At 39.6% G+C, this 20985-nt stretch overlaps 1 protein-coding gene across 2 annotated transcripts in view; it reads left to right on the forward strand.

The window, feature by feature from the left end:
- The window catches only part of LOC146579117 (uncharacterized), an 87483-nt gene that overhangs the window by 3684 nt on the left and 62814 nt on the right, over positions 1-20985 (forward strand). For both annotated transcript variants that reach the window (XM_085261220.1, XM_085261227.1), the window contains exons 2-14: positions 2368-2405; positions 2804-2906; positions 3563-3904; positions 4236-4529; positions 4621-4752; positions 4877-5001; positions 10398-10487; positions 10807-10905; positions 11767-11865; positions 13879-13929; positions 19318-19386; positions 19715-19813; positions 20664-20732. In XM_085261220.1, the coding sequence (XP_085117346.1) occupies positions 2813-2906; positions 3563-3904; positions 4236-4529; positions 4621-4752; positions 4877-5001; positions 10398-10487; positions 10807-10905; positions 11767-11865; positions 13879-13929; positions 19318-19386; positions 19715-19813; positions 20664-20732 (1563 nt within the window). In that variant the 5' untranslated portion in view covers positions 2368-2405; positions 2804-2812. The remainder of the gene's footprint in view (positions 1-2367; positions 2406-2803; positions 2907-3562; positions 3905-4235; positions 4530-4620; positions 4753-4876; positions 5002-10397; positions 10488-10806; positions 10906-11766; positions 11866-13878; positions 13930-19317; positions 19387-19714; positions 19814-20663; positions 20733-20985) is intronic.

Here is a 20985-nt window from a genome sequence, read left to right on the forward strand (position 1 = left end):
GGAGAAGAAAAGGTCGCAATGTCATAGGTCAGTGTGCCATTAGTGAACTGCCTGGTCAGCGTGGTGGAAATCTAACTATCTGTGCTGCCATCAGCATGGGGTTCTCCACAGTCATGTCACTGTTGAGCCATACAACACCGAACTTCTAGCAACATTCCTGGATGGTCTACGTAGCACTTTTAATTCTTATTCTCATGTATATATCTCATGTATATCTCATGTATATCTCATGCACGTATCTTCTACATAGCACTTTTAATTCTTATACTTATTTTTATTTTTCTATGACAGTATGTTTGCACTGAAGCACCGCAGCAATTTCCTAATGTTGTAAACCTGCTCAACATTTGGCAATAAACCCCTTTCTGATTCTGATTCTGATTCTGATGCTTTGCTTGAGTAGAGAGATCGCGAGCAGGCAGAGCATCCCATATCATTTGGGCCAATAATACCTTTTCTCCGGGGTCCAAGAATATGCAACTGGTTTCACAATGAGCAGCATTTTATCAATGTGTTTCCTCCTGGCTGTAGCTCAGGTGACAGAGCAGGTCAGCCACTAATCAGAAGGTCGGTGGTTCAATCCCAGGCTGCCTCCTGGCTACATGCCAAACATCCTTGGGCAAGATACTAACCCCATGTTTGCCTACTGGTGGTGGTCAGAGGGCCCGGTGGCGCCAGTGTCCGGCAGCCTCGCCTCTGTCAGTGCACCCCAGGGTGGCTGTGGCTACAATGTAGCTTGCCATCACCAGTGTGTGAATGGGTGGATGACTGAATGTAGTGTAAAGCGCTTTGGGGTCCTTATGGAATGAGTAAAGCGCTATACAAATGCAGGCCATTTACCATACTCTCCCTTTTTGAACCCTATCGAGGAGTTTTTCTCAGCATGAAGATGTAAATTATAAGACCAAAGCCCTTACACACAAATCTACTTCAAGCAGTGAATGGAGCATGTGGTGAGATAGGAGTGGAATCTTCCCAGAGCTGGATTGGGCATGCTAAACGATTCCTTCTCCGTTGCATTGCAAGGGAGACCATAGCATGTAATGTGGATGAAGTCCTGTGGCCAGACCCACCACAGAGGCTGAGGCAGGATAAATTATCTGAAAATGTTGTAAAAATACTTTTTTTTTAACTGCAATTCTGTTTTTTGGTAAAATGTGAGTACAAGAATAAATAAATGAATAGATAAATATTATTTTCCAGCTACCTCACAGTGTTTTGTATTTATTTTTGTAGTGTGTAATTGTTGCTAAGTTGTGTTTGCACATTGGCTGGTTTGGTGTGGCTTTTGGGACTAGTGGTTGATTTTGAGTAAAGTTAAAATAGTTTTGGGTCAAATGTTTGGTTTTGCAAGACAAGTTAAAGGTTATGTGAGTGTAGCTTGAATTTTACACTTTGTGTTTAGTGTTTTGAGACAAAGAGATGAGATTTTAGGAAATGTATTTTAGCAATTCAGAAAAACTGTAATTCATCAATTAGTCCAAGTTGGTCCAACTCAGCTACATTAAGTTGGAATAACAGAACTGCATAATCCTAAAATAAAGCATTTTAATTTGGCAGTTCTCTACAGGATTTTTTTCTGTTCAATATTTATTTTTTGACTGTTAGTCGAAATAAATAAATAAATTAACAAAAGTAAAGGCTTTTTTAAGCTCATACCCAGCAAATGTGAACACATGGTACAATGAACCATGGTACATATAAAATTTGACCCGACACACTGATATGTTTTTATCACTGTGAAGCGTTTATTGACGTGACCCACGCCTCCCCTGCAGCTGAGCCAGGGACCAAACCTCCACAATACATTACTGCCACTAACTGGTATGTAGTATGGAGTAGAACATTGCTCTATATTCCACTGAGAACTGTGGAGATGTGTGGGGAGGGCAAACTTATATCTAGCGGGCCCCAAGTTGTAATGAAGTGTAATGGAAGTGTTGAGGGGCAGAACTACCATGGGGCCATGGACTAACCCTCAGGGAGAACAAAGAGGATTTTCTCTGAGTAATCTGTACTGAGGTAAACAGTGTTGTCCATTTGGTAAACCAAATGGACAACACTGTCCGAGCTTTCTTTCTTTTACTTTGTTTTTTACAGTTTAACTCTTACTTTCACATTTCTATAAGATTGTAAGAGATTTATCAGCAAATCTGCTCCAAAGCAAAAATACAGCAAACAACTACAAACTCTTTATGAGCTTTATAAGATAACAAAGAAACAGTCCTCACTAACACTGTTTTTTTATTGCCGCTGCAGTGTTTCTGAAATTTATGTGTTACTTAGTAACAGCCTCAAAGTTCACCTACACAAAGACAGTGAAAGTGAAACTATCACTGATCATTTGTACTTGTTTTTCTTTCACAGTAATTCAGTGAGTTGCAGAGAGAGAGCACAGTCAACAGGTGCGTTGTCTTCTAAATTTAATGTTTTATTAATGGGACATGTAATTTCTGTCTAAAAAACTGTTAAAACCGTTAGAGTCAAACTTGGTTTGAAGAATATAGTCCAAGTGTGAGTTGTTCTGAAGCTTTCATGTAGGTCAGGTCATCTATAAACCAGATGTATCTGTAACTTTACAATAGGTGAAAGTACTGTAATTGCATAAGGCAGATAGGATGATCTACACTCAGTGAAGTACTGCTACAAAGAAAAGCATGATTTATGTAGATATGCAAGTTAGATGACAGAGCCCAGGAATTCATTTAGTCCTAATTGTACAACTTATGTTACTGAAACACAAAACAGAATTTTCCAGTCAGCAGTGGTTTCTATTGTGTTAATGTTATCTGTCTGTTTTCAGAGCTGCAGGATGACTCATCAGCAGAATGGACTGTTTCCTCAACCACTGCTCAAAGCTTTCAGTGTTCTGATCTTCCACATTCTCCTAAAGGATGTCTGTAATGGTAATTCATGCATAAATAAATATTGTTGTGGTTTTTTGTCATATTTGAAGCACACATTTTAATTATTTATATTTGTGCTTGAAACATGCCTTCATTGAGATCCATGTTTAATAAGTCAAAGCAACACTGGCAGGATACAAAACAGCTTTTCAGTTTCTGTCAGCAGAGGTATTTGAATAGGATAGGTATACAGTATTATACATCAACATACACTGTACTCTGGCACCAACAATAATCTTAATAGTTTTAGAATCAGAGAATATGCTTGTTAGAAACATGGCTGACTGCACAGCTACATCTTGCAGAGAATTGCTGAAACAATTTTAGCCCGTTACAAATTCATAGTAATTGTGATATTTAGAATCCATTCATGCTCTTCACTCATCTGCCATGATCCACTGGCAGAGGCCATGTGATGCTGTTGGCCTCTGCTAGCACCAATTTAGTCTAGACATAAATACATGACAGTTTGAGGTGAATTGTCTCTTAAAGGGAAATAACAACTTGGGGTGAACATAAAAGTTTACAGTTTACATGCATCTAGTCTCCACATCACACCTTTAGGTTCAGTAATTTAAAAAAATATTGTGAGATAATGCTAAAAACAATCCCTTCTGGCCATTTCTTATTTAAGAATTATGATTACTTGTTTTCAGGTCAGCCTCAGTTGATTGGTCCATCTCAGGCACTGGTGGCAAGAGCTGGTGATGATGTAATTTTGCCATGTCATCTGGAACCTGCATACGATGTTTCTACAAAGACACTGGAGTGGACAAGATCTTCACTTGACCCTAGATTTGTCTACGTTTCACGTGCCAGTCAGGAACTTGAAAAATTAAAAAACCCTTCTTTCAAAGGAAGGACGTCATTGTTTGTTGATGAACTCAAGTACGGAAATATTTCACTGAAAATCTCCAAAGTGAAATTTAACGATACAGGGACATACAAATGCTATATTCCAGATTTGGAAAAAGAAGCTTTAGTTAAGCTAGTTGTTGGTAAGTAGCTTCATGTTGATGGTCTTGATTGTATAGTCTTGTCCCTGGGATCATTTGAAAGCTCTTTGTCCTTGCCCATGGTGATGGAGAGGTTGAATTGGAAGAAATTGATTCTGTAACATCTTTTTTCTGGGCTTTTGGTTGATGGTCTTTTTTCCTTGTTTAAAATTAAGGCATGACATAAAAATTTGAGACAGTTCATTTCTTTGTAAGTAACCAAACTTAGAAATTCATAACTCTATTAGCTTTACAGGTACACAAGTATATTTTTTAATCTTATAATATCATTAATGCCCCTTGACTTTTAAATTCCATTTTTTCTTTTGCTCAGCATCAGATGCTGCCACCTCACCTGTCATCAGTTTATCAGGGATTGACAAAAACAGAGCAGGAGTGGTGTTACAGTGTGAGTCTGCAGGCTGGTATCCAGAGCCTGAGCTGCTGTGGTTGGACGGTGAGGGAAACCTCCTCTCTGCTGGACCTACAGAGACCCTCAGAGGTCCTGATGACCTCTATACTGTCAGCAGCAGAGTGACTGTGGAGAAGAGACACAGCAACAACATCACCTGCAGAGTCCAACAGAAGCAAATAAGCAAGAGCAGAGAGACACACATACATGTTCCAGGTTCAAATTATATTATTACATTTATAGAAACACTTTTTGAACATCTGAAGTCCAGATTTCTAGAAATGTGTTTTGTTTTTTACCATTTCAGAGGATTTCTTTGAGATCCCGTCCAGTTCTTCAGCTGTCATCATCGTTTTGGCTGTTAGTTTGGCTCTTTGCATCATGCTGTTAATTTTATCAGCTGTTGTTCTTTTACGTAGAAAGAGGAAACACATGATGAGTAAGTCACTGATTAATTATAGTTTATGTAGGAATCAAAGTTTTCATTGAGACTCTGATGAGAGGTTTAATATTTTAATCCAAGTTTGGGCATTTCCTTTTTATTTAACTTTAATTTCAAAAAGACACCACCAGAAGGACAAGAGATCACCCTGGTGGGGGAGATGCTGAGGATCCTCTGATGACAACAGAGGCAGAGAAACGAAATACGAGCAGCTCATCTACCAAAACTAAGAAGCAGACTTCATACGTGAGTAGATAAACATGAATAAGTTAAATATCAAAATATACATTGTTTTCAGAAATTAGATGAAACACTAATAAGTAATTCACAATTAAATTACCTGAAATAAAGCTCAACAGAAAAAAGGAGAAAAAAACCTGCACACAGTTACCACACAGAAACTAGCTGCATTTTGGGCATTTACTAAGGTTGAGTAGAAAGAATTCTCTTTTGATTTAAAGGAATGAAACAGAAATAATGTGTTTCACATTATCATTATTAGATTATGACACCAGTAATGTCACCACAGTTTCTGTTATTTTTTTTTAATATAATCAAACCTTTCCTGGATGGGAACTGGACCTTGTGTGATGACAACACATCACCAACAAACACACAAAAAAAAGAAACATATTGATTTAAAAATACCACCCCAAAAAAGATAACAAAAATAAAAAAAAATACAAAAAAAAGGTTTTTTTTACCTCATCATTGTGTTTTATGTCATATATGCAGATTTATTGATTGTGGCTTTAACCAGTGTTGCTCATGCTGTAATTCACATTACACTTAAAGTAATATACATTATACTCTTACATATAACGTAAGGGAGTACAATCCCACAAACTGACACAAATCTTCCTCCTAATGACGACAACACAGTTGACAAAAGTAGAGATATTCTGTACTTAATTTAATGTACAGATACTAGTGTTAAAAATACTCAGTAAAAGTTAAACTACTGATTCAATTTACTTTCAGTAAAAGTGAAAAACTACAGACTTTGAAATTTACACAAAGTAAGAAAGTAAAAGTAGCTCTTTGAAAGACGTTTCTAACAGCAATTTTTTCCCCAAAGCTAACTAATAATAAAATAATATCAGTAAATAGGAATACAAACATTAGTTCAGTGTAAATTTTAGTTCTAATAAGTGTATTTAGTTTGAATCACTTATGTAGAGATTGAGCAGACAAAAAAAAGAAAATTTAAAAGTTTTTGTTGCCTCCATTGTAGAGGGTCAGACTTATGGCAGCTGGACCTTTAAGAAGACATGAAAGCTGCCCATATAAAGGCTAATATACACACTGAGCCCTCAAACACTGACATATAGTGATGGGATTTCCGGTTCTTTTTAGAGAACCGGCTCTTTCAGCTCGGCTCACTAAAAAGAGTCGACTCTTTTGGCTCTGAACCGGCTCTTTAGGTTGTTTTGTTGCTTTAATTAATTTATTATTAACAATAATATAAAATTATGCACAAAAGGAATTACTAATGTAAAAATTAGTTTTATTTATATATATTTTTATATATAAATATATACGGTGGCCCCTAGAGACAAAACACGTACAAACTCAAAACACAAAACAGAGCTACCTAGATCACTTAAATTACACGATTGAAAGCATGAAAGCATATGTGTATTGTTTGTGTATTTATACACAAGCAGTCACATATATTCAAATAATTAAAAAAGAAAAGTTTATTTACCTGTTACTACCACACACCAAATCCGGTCGTTGGTACTTGCTGGCTTGTGTAGCCACTAGGTAACAAAAGCTCAACACTGGGCCTAGCATCCTGGGGCCCGTTCTTCGTACCTCGCTAAGTAAGTTAGCTGGATTAGATTGTTGACGATTTCGCGTGATCTTGGATCGTTCGGTTCCCCGAAGCTCATCCGGGACTTTCTGCCATAGCAACAGAGCCGTAAGCCTAAACCTGCTCGGTTGCAGGTTTACTTTATGTAAACCGGATTAGATCGCGGCCACGCAGGTATGTCCGCTTCATTTATACGAAAGCAACAGCGATATTCCACCACTGTTTCACCATAAATAAATAACATCAATGTAACTAAAGATAATGCAGTATGTATCTGTGTGACATCAATCCTTGTATTGATGTCACACAGATACATACAGGTCATTTCCTAAAAAAGGGAAATGTACTATTAACATTCTATTACATGTATGTGATTATTACAGATGTAATTCATATTTCAGAGTAGTAATTGTAAATTACTTTGTGTAATCAAGATGGGAGACCACGGCTATAAAAGCGAAGGTGGATTTGGGAAGCCTGTCGCAGCCATGTCCTGTCCGTTTACGCGAGCCACCCATTGCGGAAGGTGCAAGATTGATAAGGAGAGTCCTCAGAATTCAGCGTATATTGCGGGATAGACAGGATCCTTTAGCTCAGCGCGACAGTGTGCTCATTGAGATATATCGATATTCCCGTGAGGGTATTATTTACTTAACCAACTTGTTGACGAGGGGGTGCAGGACCACCACCTGTCTTTTTGTGCTCTGCCCTTTTCTTGGTTGCTGTTATGAACAAACAAACAGATTATTACAGGCCAGCATTATCTTGCCAAGAGACGCAAAGCAATATAAGAGATAAATATTACCATTCTGTAGAATACTCCTGTATTTCACTTTTACTTGTTCCCATGTTCTTGTGGGTCCTGTTGTGGCTCTAATGTGAAAGGGGATATAATATAACATATTATAATATAATATAATGTAATATAATATTGGACAATATAGTGTCATATGATAGATCTACCCTACCGCCTACTGGTGTTGGCCAGAGGGGCCGATGGCGCGATATGGCAGCCTGACTTCTGTCAGTCTGTCCCAGGGCAGCTGTGGCTACAACCGTAGCTACTTCCACCAGTGTGTGAATGTGAGAGTGAATGAATAGTGGTATCGTAAAGCGCTTTGGGTGCCTTGGAAAGCGCTATATAAACCCAATCCATTATTATTATTATTATTAAATTACCTACGAGTTTGATTAGTCAGCAACTTTCTGCCAGCCCTCTCTCCTTGCTTTTGCAGCCTTTGCAGTGTTCCCTTGCGTTTTAATTAAACTCTGAAACTCCTGAAATCCCTCACTCATGAGTTCTTGCTCTGCTGCCGGAAAATACCGAGCGCGCCCCTTCGACATTTTCGCCGACCAATCAGCGGGTTGCCGATCAATGTTTCTACTATCGATGCGTAGCCCCTTTTACGACACCCAGTGATGTCACATTACTGCGTCCAGCTGTACTAATCGTCAACAACAGGTGTGTTCGGGGAACCGGATTAGCGAGCTCACGGTTAGCGCGATGGTTTGGTCTTGGATGTGTCATTTGATCTTGGATGTAGTGAGCGACGTACGAAGAACGGGCCCCTGGAGCACTTCTGTTGTGTTTTGTACGTGCTTCGGAGTTTGTACGTGCTTCGGAGTTTGTACGTGCTTTGTCTCTAGGGGCCACTGTAAATATACTTTTATTTATTCACTCCACATAAAATGTAATAAATAAATCATATAATACAAAAACCAACTAGTCACAGTACAACTTTTAACTATTCAAATTTTCAGCCTTTTCCTTTTTAACCCTTTAAAGCCGGTCAGAGCGGGCACGCTCCGTTTTGCGTAACTATTTTTAAATCCAGGTAGCACTGCAACCACGTAAGCTAGCGCAATAATGTTTTTTGCATATGAAACCGGAGGAGTTGTACTTACATCTTATGCCATCAGCTTGTCCTCGGTCACGGTTTCCTTCCACATAAAGCTTTGCAAAAACTGCATAAAAAGCACTTGCAGCAACAAAGACACAATATTCCAGAAACACGCTTTGCCGATCCGATCAGCTGTTTGTAACACTTCCTACGTCCATCAGCGTGAACTATCACATGTCCGCCATGACCTGCCCGAAACCGGAAGTGACGTCATTTTCACGGAAATGTAGTTTTTTTTACCATCAAGGCCTCATGAGCTTATCCTGGTGTTTTTAAAAGTTATGTTTGACTTTATGACTTTCTGTGTCGTTTCTGGGATGCTTAGGACTCATATTGCACTGCTGGAAAAAGTTTATTTTGATGCATATGCTGCTTTTTTGCATATTTGCACTATAATATTTATTTTCGTTTTTCCTGCAGTATATAAAAATTGGTGTATTTCAAAAATAAAACTATGAAGACACTTAAAATAAATTTCCAGTGGTGGGAAACTAGTTTGTGCAACTTTTTTGTAATTACAGTTTTGAGGGATAAGCCTCTTAAATTTCTCTAACTACAAATATATGTTAAAAAAACAAAAACAATGTTCAATTTTTTGTAGTTTATTGCACTTTTTTGCAATTTATGTAATTACTATGCACTTAATGCATGCATATTATTAAAATTTGGGCTGTAATGGTTGTATTGATCTATAGCAACTTGAAAAGCTCCAAAAAATGGCACTACAGCATGTAAAAATATAATATAAGCTCTGGCAGACTTGGTTCTATGGTAGGTCTTAAAGCATAGGTGTCAAACTCTGGCCCGCGGGCCAAACGTAATTAGGCTGCGGGCCAAATTTGGCTGTAATGTCCCATTTGAAGTTACCTGACACTTAAAACACACCACTCCCTTTATGTTCGTCCTTTTTGTAGGACTAGCTGAAGTATCGCAACTGCAATATGGACAAAACCCCAAACAAAACAAAAAAGTACAACAACTTTAACTTCTCACTATGGTGCTCAGTTTAGCCTCTTTCATCTCTTTTTATGCAAAATCTGCCAAATAAACGAACAGCATAACAGCTTTCATTTCAACGTTTTTAGGCTCAAAGCAGTTTGAGCCTAAACACCTAATTACAAAGTCATGTGTCATTCAGAACAGTTAATTCACATCAAAGTCAAATTCTTTTCTTCGTCGTGTCAAACTAGATTTAATAAATATTAGATTTTGTGCAGTTGGGTTTGAACTAATTTGGGAGCCAGCATGTTCAAACAGGGCAGCACAGTGACGTGGTGGTTAGCATCGTTGCCAAGATGCAAGAAGGTCTTGGGTTTGACTCCAACACCGGGCTGGGATTTGCATGTTCTCCCTGTGTCTGTAAGGGTACACTCCGGCTTCCTCCCACAGTCCAAAGACAAGCAGTTAGTTTGGTCAGTTTAACAGATGATCCTAAATTGCTCAAAGCTGTGAATGGTTGTCTGTCTCTGTGTTAGCCCTGCGATAGACTGCTGACCTGTCCATTTATTTAGAAATGCTTCATCAAGTATTAGTTTTTATATATCACTCTATTGTAAAGTGTGGGTGCTCTGGCTTCCTACCACAGTGTGAGAGTGAATGGTTGTCTGTATCTGTGTGTTAACCCTGTGACAGACTGGCAACCTGTCCAGGGTGCAAATTACCGCTCACATTACACAGCTGGGGATAAGTGGAAGAGAATGTACGGATAGTTTTCATGTGTTTGTGACTGTAATCACAATAATGTATTTTCTTCTTTATATTGCTCTGTACAGTCTGTATCATTAAAATCACACCAATCTGATTGAGTAAGAGGACACGATGGTTGGAAACATGTTGTTCACAGTGTGGAGCTTCAATCATTTTGTCACTTTTATCAACAAAGTGCTGCAGAAACATCAACATCTGTCTGTCTTTCTTTCTCACAGACGATCAAACCTGAGAGGAATGAATTCATTCAGAAGCTGATGGAAACATTTCTTACAAAGCTCAGTGAAAGCATCACTCAGCACACAGAGGTAAACATGGACACATGTGATGCTGTCATCCTCCCAATGATCACAGACCTGTGCACTCAGCGTGTAACTCTCTGTGACTTTCTGCTTAATGTGAATTGTTTTGTAGCACAACATTGAGAAAAAAAGAAGTAAAAATAATTAAAGAACACCGCGTTAGATTTAACATCATCCCACAACACTTAATGTTGTTAGCATCATGCTACATCAGCTCCCTTATATTTACATCATACAGCTTTAATGTGACTCTGGTTGTGTTTCATTATTGTGTCTTAAACATGAACATTTCTTCCTTCTGCTCTTTCTTCATGTACCATTTCAGCTGCAGGGGAAGAAGAATACTAAAATCATCAATCAGCTCAAGGAGGTGAAAGAAGCAGCAGAGAAACTGAATAATCAGCTGGAGTCCAAAAATCAGCAGGTTTGTCTTTCAGTTATAAACTTTGTGATTTTGCTGACTCAGCTTATGAATAGTATAATCGTGAACATCAGCATTTACTCACTATCACACTGCACTATGTAAATACATGAATCTAAAGGTCTAAAATATGAGAAAAAGAATTTCTGATATGCAAACATGTTGATCTCAGTAAATGAACAGAGTCGCCTCCTTTACAGAGATTTTCTGGATGTGGGTAAAAAAGGATGTTTGTTTATTTTTTTAACTAGCAGCATTTAATGATGTTGTTGTTTGAGTTTATTTCTTATTAAGTACTGATGTTATCACACAGCTGATCAAACAGCACTGAGTGAAGTGAGATTTAAAGTGTCTGTTTATTGCTACGTTTGATGTGATTAACTGTGTGTGAAGAGACAAAGACATATTGACATGTTCATTACATTAAAGATACGTTAGTGTATCCTTGTAAAAGCTGTGGTCATGTTTAAATTCATCATTACTCTATAAACCTTAAACTGACAGTAAAATAAATGTGCTGTCAGACTTATTTGAGACCTCCATGTTTTGTGGGGCGGGGTTTGTGTGGTTGAGGGTCATAAGGTGGAGCAGAGTAGCACCAACCATAGGAAGGTGTATTTAAATAAAGTGCTGAAGACATAAAGTGACTTTAGCTTTTATGGATTTGTGACTGCAATCAAAATAATGTATTTTCTTTATATATTGCTCTGTACAGTCTGTATCATTAAAATCACACCAATCAGATTGAGTAAGAGGACACGATGGTTGGAAACATGTTGCTCACAGTGTGGAGCTTCAATCATTTTGTCACTTTTATCAACAAAGTGCTGCAGAAACATCAACATCTGTCTTTATTTCTGACAGACAATCAACTCTGAGACGGCTGAATTCATTCAGAAGCTGATGGAAACATTTCTTACGCTGGAGTCAAAGCTCAGTGAAAGCATCTCTCTGCAGACAAAGGTAAACATGGAAACATGTGATGCTGTCATCTTCCCAATGATCACAGACCTGTGCACTTATATTCCTGCAGTTTTGTCGAGCAGCAGTTTGTGTTCTCAATTCAACCAAACACAACTTTTAACAGAGGGGAGGGGGAGGCAGTCAGGGTGGATGGTTGGTGTGCTAATGGGTGGAGAATGAAATAGAATAGTATAGCTTTTTATTGTCACTGTTAGAAGAACAATGAAAGTCAGTTTGGCATTTCTCCATGTGTGTGAAGTACACAATAGCGTTAAGTATTTACACAATAACAGACAAATTTACATTTAGAATAGAATAGAATTAGAATTCAACTTTATTGTCATTGCACATGCACAGGTACAGGGCAACGAAATGCAGTTTGCATCCATCCAGAAGTGCTTTAGTGATATAGATATATTACAATATATATTAGCAATAGTATAGATATGTAAGTATATTAGAGAAATGGGTCTATTATGGTATGTTATAATGTACACGGTATGAAGTATGTTGTGAATATTCTATAACTAAGTATGTACAGGCTGTAGTGAGTACAAGCTATGTACAGGCTATGAACAGGATATAAATATGAAAAACTATACAGAATATGAAATAAATAACTTTACAGAAATTTGAGATATACAGCTATACAGAAATGGGAACTATGCAAGTTGTAAACAGTTGTAGGATTAAAGATTATTGAATGTACAGAATGATTATTTACACAGAGCTATACACAAGAAAGATATGTAGTTTTACATACACGCACATACACTAAATAAGGTTATAATTAATAGTTTAAAGAGGTCGGGGTGTTGGTTGCATTGAAGTATAAATAGAAATACGATTTATAAATAAGGTGTAATGTCCATGAGTGTTGGCAGTGCAGTTATCCTCCAATCAAGGTGGAGGTAGGGCTTTGACCGGGGGGGTGCAAGGGGTCTTTGATGATGATGCTGGCTTTCGGCTGAAGTCTTCCAGGATAGATGTCTCTGAGGGGGGTTAGTGAAGTGCCGATTGCCCGCTCTGCTGCCCTCACCACCCGCTGCAGTTTCCTCTTGTCCTCTGCGGTGCAGCAGTTGGACCAGAGTGTGCAGCAGTAAGTCAGAAGGCCCTCGATGGTGGAGCGGTAGAAGTTTACTAGCAGTCTCTTGGGTAATTGGGCCTGACGTAGTTTCCTGAGGAAGTACATCCTTTCTTGGGTTTTCCCTACCTGGTGGGAGATGTTTGTGGACCAGGTAAGGCTGCCCGAGATGTGGACTCTTTCTACATTTTCTACCTCCTCCCCATCAATGTAGAGGGTAGAGTGCTCAGATCGCTTTGTTCTTCTGAAGTCGATTACCATCTCCTTGGTCGTGGCTGTGTTCAGATGCAGGTTGTTGTCGTCACACCATTGCTTCAGATGCTGAACGTCTGTAGGCTGAATAATCATTGTACTTGATCAGTCCTATGATGGTGGTGTAAACAGCAAATTTTATATTGGTGTTACTGGTGTGGATTGGTGAACAGTCATGGGTGAAAAGTGAGTATAAGAGGGGACTGAGGACACACACCTGTGGGACACCCACATTCAGAATGAGGATGGAGGAGGTGTGCTCTCCCATTCTGACGTTCTGGGGTCTGTTGCTCAGGAAGTCCAATATCCAGCTGCACAGTGAGCTGCTGAGCAAACTATTGTAAACTATTGTAACATCTGGCTATCCTGGTCCTGATGCTGCTAAACCTCTTTCCAGAGGGCAGCAGGTAGAACAGTGCATGGTGGGGGTGGGCAGAGTCTGTGATGATGTGATGGACTGAGACAGCATCTGTGCTCGACATCCTGGATGGATGGAGGAGAAGTCCTGATGATCTTCTCTGCAGTGACTTCCTCTCTGAGGGAGCACATTGAAAGGAACTTGGTGACCTGCAGAACATTAAAGAAAAGAGTCATATTTGTCATTTGTTATATATGTGTCATGTGTGTCTATTAAAAGCTGTGATGTTTCTCCCTCCTGTCTGCAACTGAAAAACAAGCTCCAGGATGAGAAGAACAGGAACACAGAACAAGAAGCAAAACTCCAAGAGGTATACCTTTTATAAAAAATCTTTTTACATTTAAAATTAAAACTCATTCCATCAAGTTAAACTATTCAAACAAACACAAGACACTGAAAACCTGTTAATGACACTGAAATCCAGCACCACTCAATAAAATAGTAAATAAACTGTGAACGTTTAATATTTTCTTTATTGTGTAAAATCAAACTTGATAAATGTTTGATTTTGTGCATTTATTTTTCAAGTAAAAGATACTTTTATTTTGGAAGGCACTACATTCAAACTGAGATATTTCCTTCATTTATTTACAAATACTTCTATATTATTTATTTTCATCAAAAAGCAAATATTTACATAATACAGCTTTAATGTGACTCTGTTTTTTTATTATTTTGTCTTAGACATGAACATTTCTTCCTTCTGCTCTTTCTTCATGTAACATTTCACATTATTGCTGAAATCATCGATCAGCTCCAGCAGGGCAAAAAAACAGAAAAGCTGCAGAAACATTTAGAATAATGTTTATTTTTTAACTAGCAGCATTTAATGTTGTTGAAGTTTAAGTTTATTTCTTATTAAGTACTGATGTTATCACACAGCTGATCAAACAGCACTGAGTGACGTGAGATTTAAAGCTTCTGTTTATTGCTACGTTTGATGTGATTAACTGTGTGTGAAAAGACAAAGAAAAGAGTGAGAATATTGCACATGTTCATTACATTAAAGATACGTTAGTGTATCCTTGTAAAAGCTGTGGTTTTGTTTAAATTCATCATTACTCTGTCAGAATCAGAAAGGGTTTTATTGCCAAATGTTGAGCAGGTTTACAACATTAGGAAATTGCTGCGGTGCTTCAGTGCAAACATACTGTTATAAATTACGTTTAAATAGACATGAAAATAAAAATAAGAATAAGAATTAAAAGTGCTAAGTAGATAGATATATACATGATATATACATGAGTGCAGGTGGTGATCAGTGCCAAACATGGAATGATGCAGTGAACACAGCGTAGGGTCATGTGTTAGTGGTGGGAACAGTCATACGGTTATTGTTCATGTGTCCGACAGCAGAGGGGAAGAAACTGTTCTTATGGCGAGAGGTTCTGGTGCGAATGGACCGGAGCCTCCTGCCTGAGGGGAGCAGGTCAAACAGACTGTGTCCAGGGTGAGAAGGGTCAGCTGAGATCCGAGCTGCATGCCCCAGTGTCCTGGAGGTGTACAGGTCCTGCAGAGATGGGAGTCTGCAGCCAATCACCTTCTCAGCAGAGCGCACAACACGCTGCAGTCTCTGTTTGTCCCTGATAGTGGCTCCAGCGTACCACACGGTGATGGAGGAGGTGAGGATGGACTCAATGATTGCAGTGTAGAATTGCATCATCGTCCGTGTTGGCAGATTGAATTTCTTCAGCTGCCTCAGGAAGTACATCCTCTGCTGGGCTTTCTTAATGACGGAAGTGATGGTGGGCTCCCACTTCAGGTCCTGGGTGATGGTGGTACCCAGGAAGCGGAATGAGTCCACAGAGGTGATGGGGGTGTCAGACAGGATGATGGGGGGGAGTGGAGCTGTGTGCTTCCTGATGTCCACAATAATCTCCACTGTCTTCTGGGCATTCAGCACCAGGTTGTTGTGGCTGCACCAAGACACCAGATGTTCAACCTCCCTCCTGTAGGCAGACTCATCCCCGTCCGAGATGAGTCCAATAACGGTGGTGTCATCTGCAAACTTGATTAGCTTGACAGACTGGTGGGTGGAGGTGCAGCAGTTGGTGTATAGGGAGAAGAGCAGAGGAGAAAGAACACAGCCCTGAGGGGAGCCGGTGCTGATGGTCCGGGAGTCCGAGACATTCTTTCCTAGCCTCACATGCTGCTTCCTGTCCGTCAGGAAGTCAGTGATCCACCGGCAGATGGGATCAGGCACATTCATCTGGGAAAGCTTACCTCGGAGATGGTCTGGAAGGATGGAGTTGAAGGCAGAGCTGAAGTCCACAAACAGGATCCTGGCGTAGGTTCCTGGGGAGTCCAGATGCTGCAGGATGAAGTGTAGGGCCATGTTGATGGCGTCATCTACAGACCTGTTGGCTCTATATGCAAACTGCAGGGGGTCCAGGAGGGGGGCCGTGAGGGTCTTGAGATAGGAGAGAACCAGGCGCTCAAATGACTTCATGACCACAGATGTCAGAGCCACGGGTCTGTAGTCATTTAGTCCAGTGATCCTAGGTTTCTTGGGGACAGGGATTATGGTAGAGGACTTGAAGCAGGCAGGCACATGACATGCCTGCAGTGAGGAGTTGAAAATGCCAGAAAACACTGGGGCCAGCTCGTTTGCACAGTGTCTGAGGGTGGCAGGAGACACACCGTCTGGGCCGGGAGCTTTTCGAGCATTCAGACTCTTAAACTGCTTTCTCACACCTGCTTCATGAATATGAAGAGTTGTGGTGGGAGGAGGTGGTGTGAAATCCTCTTTTGTGTGGGGTGAGGAGGGGGGTGTTGTAGGTGAAGTGTTTGAAGGTGGTGATGGCTCTATGGAGGGGGGAGAGGTGGGGGAATGAGTGTCCAAAGTGTCTCTATTGTTGGGGCCGTTGGAGGTGTGAAGGCTGCCTGATGGCTCGTCAAAACGGCAGTAAAAGTCGTTGAGGGTGTTGGCCAAGAGCAAGTCATCAGTGGAGTGGGGGGTTTTAGGCTTGCAGTTGGTGATATTCCTAAAACCTTTCCACACAGAGGCCGAGTCATTCTCTGAGATCTGCTGCTGCATCTTCTCAGAGTGCTGGTGTTTAGCAATGTCCACTTCTTTAGTGAACCTGTACTTGGCCTCTCTGTAGCAGTCCCTGTCTCCGCTTCTGAACGCCTTTCTCTTTTCCAGCCACAGCTTTTTGAGTTTAGGAGCAAACCAGGATTTGTCATTGTTATAACTCACCCTGGTGCGTGATGGCACAATGCTGTCCTCACAGAAGTGGATATAGGAGGTGACAGTGTCCGTAAACTCGTCCAAGCTGTTAGAAGCAGCCTTCATTGTGTCCCAGTCTGTACACAGGAAATCCAGCATGTCCAAATTAACACTGTCGGATTTGATTTCAACACTATTAAAGTGTCTATATGGGTCCACACCAGAGAGTGTTAATTTAACTCTTTTTGGAGAGTTGGTACGTTAACTCTGATTTAGTGTTAAACACCAAATCTGTCTGGAGTTGATAATTTAACACTTGGTGTTAAGAGTTTATATATTAACTCTCAAAGAGTATTTTAGTTTAACTACTTAAGAGTTATCTTCTAATTCCTTCTAAAAAGCGGGAATGTGACTGTTCTGAACTTCTAGAAATTTCTTTTGGAAATAAACATTTACTAAAAAGACTCAATGGTTTTTGAAAAACATTTATTCTGAACTGTGCACCACAATTTCAAAACATTTTCTGAAAGATGTAACAGTGTACATGTTCTCACTTTCATTAGAATTTTGTTTATCAAAAGGTCTGACATGGTAAATGCAAATAACAGCATTCTCATCACTTATTTCTTCAATACAATATGCATGTCCTTCATTCATCCCTTTGTGGAACTTCAACGCACTTCTGCTCTCCCCCATATTCCATCTTCACAAGCATATCCTGTGTGGAGATTGAATAAAAATTAGTTCACACTAATTAATGGCACAAATAATCCAGTAATCAATTGCAGCACAGTAAAAAAAAAAGGAATCCTCTTTGAGCCATTACTTGTGTAAAGTATTTTCCCAAAAGACAAGGACACAGGCAACAGGTAATACTGAACTAAATGTAAAACCTCAACCTTTTTCATTTTTACCTAAACCGTGTGCACAAAACTCTGGAGGGATCTAAATGCTAACGTAGAACCCAGTCAGGACGTCAGCTACTGCTGTTTGCTCTTTTTTTTTTTATGGGCGATCGTTTTCAGGCTTCAAGTAGCACCATTATACCAATATTTCACATTCTAGACATTGTTTTAGGTGTATTTGACCAAAAGTTTGACTGAAAATTCACATGCAAGCTTTTTTTCAAGGCTGTGATATTTGCCCACAAACAATACCTTTCAGCTAGCTAAAACAGAATGTTATGCTATCACCGAGCAACAGGGCTAATGCCTTTCACACAGCTTTGTCTCAACTCCAAAGAGCCACAGAAGTAAAAGCTCATGATAATAATTGAAACAATCTTTGAAAGAATGACTTACCAAGCATGGCAAACAACTCAAATATGTAGAGCAAAATGTTCTGAAACGGCTTCACTTCAGCTTCGATTGGAGCCGTGCTGGGGGCGGAGTCTGTGAATTTACTCTATTGGTGTCATAGCCCCTGTAGGAGTTCAGAGTTAAGAGGTCAAGAGTTAATGTTTCCATTGTAACACCTCCAGATTTGACATAGAAACACTCGATTTTAACACTCGATTTTAACTACTATCATTTTACACCTCAGAGTTACATTAAAAGAATGTGACTCTGCTTAGAGTAAAATTAACTCTACTTTTGCAAGAAGACTATTAACACCAAAACATTTACCACTTTTGAATTTGCTGTGTAGACTCCAAACACGTGCGAAGCTCCTCCACAGCCTCGTTGCTCCACAGTTTTTTGGTCCTCACGACAGGTTTGGAGAGCTTCAGCCTTTGTCTGTACGCGGGGATTAGGTGGATCATGACGTGGTCAGAAAGTCCGAGTGAAGCGCGGGGCACCGCACGATAGGCCCCGCTGATCGTGCTGTAACAGTGGTCTAATGTCCTCTCCTCTCTGGTCGGGCATTTAATATACTGCTTGTATTTGGGAAGCTCATGGCTCAGATTGGCTTTGTTAAAGTCTCCAAGAGCAATGATGAGAGAGTCCGGGAATGTCCGCTCCATGTGCAGTATCTGCTCCGCGACTGCGCACTGAGCTGCCTGCGCATCCGCATCTGGCGGGATGTAAACAGCGGCCAGGATGAATGAAGCAAACTCCCGCAGAGAATAAAACGGTTTGCAGTGAATAAAAAGGTATTCCAGAGAGGAAGAGCAGTGCTGAGCAATCACTGTTACATCTGTGCACCAGCCACTATTAATGTATATAAACCTTAAACTGACAGTAAAATAAATGTGCTGTCAGACTTATTTGAGACCTCCATGTTTTGTGGGGCGGGGTTTGTGTGGTTGAAGGTCATAAGGTGGAGCAGAGTAGCACCAACCATAGGAAGGTGTATTTAAATAAAGTGCTGAAGACATAAAGTGACTTTAGCTTTTATGGATTTGTGACGGTAATGTATATTCTTTGTATGTTATTGTATAAAGTCTGCATCATTAAAATCACACCAATCAGATTGAGTAAGAGGACACGATGGTTGGAAACATGTTGCTCACAGTGTGGAGCTTCAATCATTTTGTCACTTTTATCAACAAAGTGCAGAAACATCAACATCTGTCTGTCTTTCTGACAGATCATCAAATCTGAGACGGCTGAATTCATTCAGAAGCTGATGGAAATATTTCCTACACTGGAATCAAAGGTCAGTGAAAGCATCTCTCAGCACACAGAGGTAAACATGGACACATGTGATGCTGTCATCCTCCCAATGATCACAGACCTGTGCACTTATATTCCTGCAGTTTTGTTCAGCAGCAGTTTGTGTGTCATTAACCAAACACAACTTTGAAATCCTACCACTGCAAGATTGTTGACATCATCCCACAACACTTAATGTTGTTAGCATCATGCTACATCAGCTCCCTTATATTTACATCATACAGCTTTAATGTGACTCTGGTTGTGTTTCATTATTGTGTCTTAAACATGAACATTTCTTCCTTCTGCTCTTTCTTCATGTACCATTTCAGCTGCAGGGGAAGAAGAATACTAAAATCATCAATCAGCTCAAGGAGGTGAAAGAAGCAGCAGAGAAACTGAATAATCAGCTGGAGTCCAAAAATCAGCAGGTTTGTCTTTCAGTTATAAACTTTGTGATTTTGCTGACTCAGCTTATGAATAGTATAATCGTGAACATCAGCATTTACTCACTATCACACTGCACTATGTAAATACATGAATCTAAAGGTCTAAAATATGAGAAAAAGAATTTCTGATATGCAAACATGTTGATCTCAGTAAATGAACAGAGTCGCCTCCTTTACAGAGATTTTCTGGATGTGGGTAAAAAAGGATGTTTGTTTATTTTTTTAACTAGCAGCATTTAATGATGTTGTTGTTTGAGTTTATTTCTTATTAAGTACTGATGTTATCACACAGCTGATCAAACAGCACTGAGTGAAGTGAGATTTAAAGTGTCTGTTTATTGCTACGTTTGATGTGATTAACTGTGTGTGAAGAGACAAAGACATATTGACATGTTCATTACATTAAAGATACGTTAGTGTATCCTTGTAAAAGCTGTGGTCATGTTTAAATTCATCATTACTCTATAAACCTTAAACTGACAGTAAAAATAAATGTGCTGTCAGACTTATTTGAGACCTCCATGTTTTGTGGGGCGGGGTTTGTGTGGTTGAGGGTCATAAGGTGGAGCAGAGTAGCACCAACCATAGGAAGGTGTATTTAAATAAAGTGCTGAAGACATAAAGTGACTTTAGCTTTTATGGATTTGTGACGGTAATGTATATTCTTTATATGTTATTGTATAAAGTCTGCATCATTAAAATCACACCAATCAGATTGAGTAAGAGGACACGATGGTTGGAAACATGTTGCTCACAGTGTGGAGCTTCAATCATTTTGTCACTTTTATCAACAAAGTGCAGAAACATCAACATCTGTCTGTCTTTCTGACAGATCATCAAATCTGAGATGGATGAATTCATTCAGAAGCTGATGGAAATATTTCCTACACTGGAATCAAAGGTCAGTGAAAGCATCTCTCAGCACACAGAGGTAAACATGGACACATGTGATGCTGTCATCCTCCCAATGATCACAGACCTGTGCACTTATATTCCTGCAGTTTTGTTCAGCAGCAGTTTGTGTGTCATTAACCAAACACAACTTTGAAATCCTACCACTGCAAGATTGTTGACATCATCCCACAACACTTAATGTTGTTAGCATCATGCTACATCAGCTCCCTTATATTTACATCATACAGCTTTAATGTGAC

The sequence above is a fragment of the Mchenga conophoros genome, linkage group LG3, assembly GCF_057382185.1.
Source record: "Mchenga conophoros isolate Kocher_MC1m ecotype Shallow Benthic linkage group LG3, M_conophoros_male_GT1.1, whole genome shotgun sequence".
NCBI classification, from domain to species: domain Eukaryota; kingdom Metazoa; phylum Chordata; class Actinopteri; order Cichliformes; family Cichlidae; genus Mchenga; species Mchenga conophoros.